This window comes from Tasmannia lanceolata, unplaced genomic scaffold (genome assembly GCF_043159265.1).
Source record: "Tasmannia lanceolata isolate RefF3 unplaced genomic scaffold, GAP_Taslan_0.1 ptg000005l, whole genome shotgun sequence".
Taxonomy (NCBI): Eukaryota; Viridiplantae; Streptophyta; class Magnoliopsida; order Canellales; family Winteraceae; genus Tasmannia; species Tasmannia lanceolata.
The window spans coordinates 19,084,504-19,090,656 of NW_027518682.1; the positions used below are offsets into that span (position 1 = coordinate 19,084,504).

A 6,153-nucleotide genomic window follows, 5' to 3' on the forward strand; every position below is an offset into this window, starting at 1 on the left:
ATAACCATGGTTGGATTTCGGTGGGGACTGGAACCAAAATTTGGCAAAATTTCTAATTTCGCCATTTACCAAATTTCGGCCGAAATGTTGGGTCACAACGTTAATAGGCACTACCTTGTAAATTGTCTCCATAGGATGATCCTAACCCTCCGAATTGTAGAGGGACAGCATATTATAGAATCATCTCTATATCGGAGGGCTAGGATCATTCTATGGAGATGATTTAGCAGCCTATTTACATTGTGACCCAACAAATGATTGGTTTGGATCATCTATGAAGTGTGCCCAGTGTACTTTTAGAAAAATTCTGAACTTCACTGCCAAACACGGTATAAAATCTCGAAACTCCGATTGAAAATGTGACAGAGACTCAAACAGTTTGATAAGAAAAGCACTACAGGTGGGGAATAAGGGTTGGCCTAGGGAAGAAGAGGGCAAATATGTCATTTCCCTTCAAAATGACATAAGCAACAGCCATCTACACGCCATTTGGACATTAAAGAATGAGACGGCCTACCAAACTTACGTAGCTCGTGGACCCCACAAGAATAAAAAAGATTTACAAAAGATTGCAAGAAATCTAAAAGGATACGGCCCCTCAATTATCACAATATAAGAAGAGCCTTCTATTATTCATCTGGTTGAGAAAAAATGGCAGTAATTCCAGAGGCTGTTCTGAGCTCCGGCCACAAGATCCCGTTGATTGGCTTGGGAACGGCAGTAGATATTTCATCCTCTCCTCCTGATTATATGAAAGCTGCCTTTATCACGGCCATGGAGCTTGGTTTCAGGCACTTCGACACCGCGGCTCTTTATGGGACCGAAAAGTCCGTAGGAGAAGCCATAGCCGAAGCCCTACGAAGTGGGATTATCAAATCACGTGAAGAACTCTTCATCACATCTAAGCTCTGGTGCTCCGATGTCGATAACGATCGTGTCCTCCCCGCAATCCAAAACACTCTCAAGTAGTATTTATATATGTTGATCAGATAAACTTGTGGGTTTTTTTTTCTTGTTTGTTGATATGAGATAAATTATTGGTGAATTGGTTGTGGTTTTGTAGGAATCTTCAGTTGGAGTATCTGGATTTGTATCTCGTCCACTGGCCAGTGAGGGCGACGCCAGGGAAATTAACTTTTCCCTTGGATAGGAAGGATATTTTCCCCATGGATTATAAGTCTACTTGGGAAGCCATGGAGGAGTGTGTGAAGCTGGGTCTCACCAAGTCTATAGGTGTCAGTAACTTCTCATGCAAGAAGCTTTCGGAATTGTTGGATAGTGCGAAGATTCCTCCGGCTGTGAACCAGGTATGATATTAGGGGTGAGGATGATGGATTTGATTTTGATGAGTTGGTAGTGGTAAGGTTGGGTGTGTTAAGAGTCTAAAAGAATAAATATAACGCCTTTTTAAGCTTTTGGAGAAGGCGTTATTGATTCTTTTATTTTATTGATTCTTTTATACTTTAGTACTCCTCCTCACGTTTGGCCTCTCTTTCTTTGGGTGGGCCTACATGTGGTACATGTGGCCCTGCTTTAGGGTTGGCCATTCCATGTAAATTTTTGCTATCAAGGAGGTTTGAACCCAGGCATTTGCTTGGATACCATGTGAAAAAACCGGTTACTCCAAAAGCTTAAGCGGTTGGAGAAGGCATCATTTATTCTTTTATACTTTAACGGGGTGATGGTTTTTTTTCTCAGGTGGAAATGAACCCGGTATGGAATCAGAAGAAGCTAAGAGACTTCTGCAAGATAAAGGGGATACATATAACAGCTTGGTCCCCTTTAGGGGCGCCTGGGAACGCTTGGGGAACTCCGGCTGTCATGGAGAGTCCTGTACTCAAAGAAATTGCGGCGGCTAAAGGAAAGACTGTGGCTCAGGTACCAACCCCCTCTCTCTATCTAGTTCTTGAATTTGGGCCTATCGTGGGCCTTTTTTCAAGGGGCAGGGAGGAAGGAAGGAAAAGGTGAGATTTGGGGTGGTGGGAGTGGGAACATAGCATCTATCATCTTTAAAAAATAGTGAAAAAATCATACTTTGTTTTTGTGATTTTTAGGAGCTTTTAATACTCCTCATTCCCACCCTCTCAAGTTTGCCCTCTGCCGTCTATCTCTCATAACTGGCCCACAAATATTCCATCGGAATATTCTTTTCAAGGTTGCAAAACATGGCTAATAGAAAAAAAGGGATATTTGCTGATTAGTCCTAAGTGGCAAAATAATTGCTTATTAGTCCTTAAGAAAAGCATACTATCTTAGTCCTACTTTTAGGAAATATTTGCTAAAAGGTCCCTAAAACTCATCTACGTCAATTTTCTCCGTTTAAAATTCTAATATGTCAAATTTTCCCCAACCCATTTAATCAGCAAATTTAACCCCCAACCCATTTAATCGGTTTTAGCGTTTTTTTATTTCCCTTTCATTATTTAAAAAAAAAAACTAGGAAATAAGCAAAATATTATCTCTTCCAATATTCTCTTCGAAAATCCTTCAACCAAAAAACATTTTAGGAATTAAATAAATTGAGAATCTCTCTAAAATAAATTAAATTGGGCAGAAATAAAGTAAGAAATTTTAGGAATATTTTTTGTTTCTAACTTTTCCAAGAAATTCTTATCTTGGTTGGATTGCAAGAAAATAACTCTGATTGAGAATTATTTCTATGGAAATTTTTTTCATTCAATGATTTAAGAGGGGAATTATGTCTGATTAATTTAGAGATATAACATCATAAACCGAAGGTCCCTAACTGAAAAATTGAATAGGGTTGGTTTACCTTATCTTTTTTTATGTATAAGAAGTAAGAAATTTCAGATTTTTTTCCTTTCCGAACTTTTCCAATAAAATTCCTACAATCCAATGGGGCCTAAGTGGAAGGCATTTTGTAAGAGAAGCACTAATCCATCTTGTATTTAAAGAACTGCTACAGTTCCCAAAAATCTCTTACAAACCAATCGATCACGGCCACCGGTTGCAATACAATAGGGTTTTACTTTTGTTTTGAGAATAAGAACTAGGGTTTAGCTTCTATTCTTAGGAGAAGAAGGGAGAATGTTAAAGGAAAGTCAAAATGGGCTAAAACGTTAATAACTTTGAAAGATTTTACGAAATTTTCGAAGAGAAAATTGGAAGAGATAATATTTTGCTTATTTCCTAGTTTTTTCCCAAAAATGATGGAAGGAAATAAAAAAAAACGCTAAAACTGATTAAATGGGTTGGGAGGTATAAATTTGCCATATTAGAATTTTTAACGGAGAAAATTAACGTAGGTGAGTTTTAGGGATCTTTTAGCAAATATTTTCTAAAAGTAGGACTACTATGATAATATGCTTTTCTTAGGGACTAATAAGCAATTATTTTGTCATGTAGGGACTAATCAGCAAAAATCCCTAGAAAAAAAATATAAATGGTTTCTGTCCTTGGCTCCTTCGAAAAAGTACTTTCATATAGTCTGCCATGCTATCTTTCAGCTACCACGCGCAAACATTATTCGAGGGAAAATATTTTCTTTTATAACTAATTTATTATAAGGTATTATTAGAGTCAGTGCTTTGAAATGTCTATTTAATTGCTGTAAAGAAACTTAGATGTGTATAAAGTATTTAACAGTGGTGCCTCCTTGGAGATTTTCTGCTATTTTTTTGAAATTGATGATCTAACATCGGGCTCTGCGATTTTTTTCAATCATGTGTGGAGATTCGCTCTGGGGAGGCGGATCATTTGGCTAGGAGTGGTGTTAGTAGTTTGGATTTGGAGTAGTTTGACTTTCTCTTTCCTTGTGAAGTTTTCTGTTTTTATTGTTGTTTTGTTGTTTTTTATGTTATACTTCCGGATGTGGTCCTCCTCGGTCCACATTTAATACTGCCATTTTAAAAAAAAATACAGTTGTGGAGAAAATTACTTGTATAGGAGATTTAATACTTTTACATAAATTTTACTATTATAAGTTTGTTATTTAATAGCTAAAGAAGACTTCAAAATTGTTATAATGATATAAATAATATTGGATCCATGCAAGTTTTTTATTATATCAATGGCGTACAATAGTTTTTTATTATAGAACTATTTAACAGCTGTGCAGAAAATTACTTGTACAGGAGATTTAATACTTATACATAAATTTTACTAGAGAAAACGGTTCCTACACACATGTGTAGATAAGTTATCTACACACTAGCTTAAAATACAGTGGGGGCCACATTATTTGGGTGATCCAAACCATTCATTTTTAAGGCCCTCACATAGATAGGGTGTCCACAAAAAATCAGATCCATAGGATCATCCTAACCATTCGAACTGTGGAGGCAAAAAATGGACTAATTTGTTAAGGTTTAAAGACATCCATTTCTACCTCCACAAATCGTAGGGTTGGGATGATCCTATGGATCCGATTTTTGTTAGACAGCCTATCTATGTGAGGGCCTTTAAAATGGATGGCTTGGATCACCCAAACAATGTGGGCCCCCACTGTATTTTAAGCTAGTGTGTAGAGAGCTCTCTACACATATGTGTAGGAACCGTTTTCTCATTTTACTATTAGTAGTTTGTTATTGGGAAATGTTATCAGCACTACTGTATTTTGATGCGGGCACTCTCACTTTATTAAAAGTATGGTATGGCCCTCACTACAGGATGATCCAAACCGTCCATTAGATAGGCCACAGCCTAAATAGGTTGGGCCCCAAAAATCATTTCCATAGGTTGACACTAACCCTCCGATTTGAATGTTTTAGGGTTGACCCTAACCCTCTATAGATCGGAGGGTGAGGATCAACCTATGGAAATGATTTTTGGGGCACAACCTTTTTAGGCTGTGGCCCATCTAATGGACGATTTGGATTATCCTGTGGTGCTGGCCATGCCATACTTTTAATAAAGTGAGGAGTGCCCTCATCAAAATACAGTAGTGCTATAACATTTCCCTTGTTATTTAATAGTTAAAGAGGGCTTTAAAATTGTAATTATGACTTAAATAATGTTGGATCCACAAGTTTTTTATTATAAGGGGATTTTAAATTTATAAGGTTTTAAATAGACTCGGGCCACCCTAGTTTTCCTATTATATAGACGTGTTTTTATATGGTGTAAGCATTTCCAGCATACAAATTTTTAAAAATTACAGTGTCCCAACTCCATAAGACTTGGACCCAACATAAGAATGGCTTGGATTCATCCTATGCAGTGGGCCCAACTATAGTTTTTGCAAAAGAAAACTTCTACTTTGCTTTATTTGCAATAAAAAAAAGGACGTCTAGTTTGCCCATTTACAAATCAATTTGTGACCAAAATACCCATAAAAAAGAGCAAAATGCCCTTCTATTTGAAAAGACGAAAATTACCTTGTACAAAGACCAAAATACCCGTGACCCTCGATGATATATTTTGAATCAAGGGTGCATGAGGGGTAAAAAGGTACGCCCCAACCTACACATGGGCTAGGGTAGAAATCATGCGACCTACCCTATACAGTTTTGATTTGAGTTAGTGGGACCCACCCTATCAAAACATTTCACCAGGGAAATTTTGTAAATTGTCAAACTAGAGGACCGTTTTTGCAAATAAAGCAAAGTAGATCTTCTTTTGGAAAAATTATAGTGGGGCCCACTCCATAGGATGAATCCAAGCCATACATAGAGATGATTTGGTTAGCATGGGATATCAAGCCTTATTTTATCCTTGGATTGACTCGGTATCATCCTCTGTTCACCTAGACTTTAGTTCGTGGATTAAATATTACCTAATAAAATTGCTATTTGACGATAGATATTGACTGTAACGCAGGTTGCACTGAGGTGGGTGCATCAACAAGGAGTGAGTGTGGTGGTGAAGAGCGTGAACAAGGATAGGATGCAACAGAATTTAAGCATTTTCGATTGGGAACTGAGTGAGGAAGAGGAACAACAAATCAATGAGATCCCACAAGCCAGGGGATTTTCAGGAATATTGCTTGTTTCTCCAGATGGGCCTTTCAAGTCACTGGAGGAACTTTGGGACGGGGAAATTTAAAACAAGAATAGAGAATGGGATACTCAATGCTTTTCCTAGAAATAAGATCCTAGCTATCGATTTCTTATATTTTGATGCTGAAATTGTGATTGAGAAGAAATGTGATGAAGCTTAAAATGTTGGAATTAATGTTTGGATGCCTTTTTTCCC

General features: G+C 37.3%; 1 protein-coding gene across 1 annotated transcript; it reads left to right on the forward strand.

Annotated features, from left to right (window-relative positions):
* The first annotated feature begins 589 nt into the window (after positions 1–589).
* LOC143877844 (non-functional NADPH-dependent codeinone reductase 2-like) lies at positions 590–6,153 on the forward strand. Its single transcript, XM_077380109.1, has 4 exons — positions 590–965; positions 1,064–1,307; positions 1,699–1,878; positions 5,779–6,153. Exons 1-4 carry the CDS (start codon positions 652–654, stop codon positions 6,001–6,003), a joined length of 963 nt encoding a protein of 320 aa, XP_077236224.1. The 5' UTR covers positions 590–651; the 3' UTR covers positions 6,004–6,153.

Coding starts and splice junctions, on each gene's coding strand:
- LOC143877844 (XM_077380109.1), top strand. CDS start 652: ATGGCAGTAATTCCAGAGGCTGTTCTGAGCTCCGGCCACAAGATCCCG. Junction 966..1,063: donor GCAATCCAAAACACTCTCAA/GTAGTATTTATA, acceptor GTGGTTTTGTAG/GAATCTTCAGTTGGAGTATC. Junction 1,879..5,778: donor AAGGAAAGACTGTGGCTCAG/GTACCAACCCCC, acceptor ACTGTAACGCAG/GTTGCACTGAGGTGGGTGCA.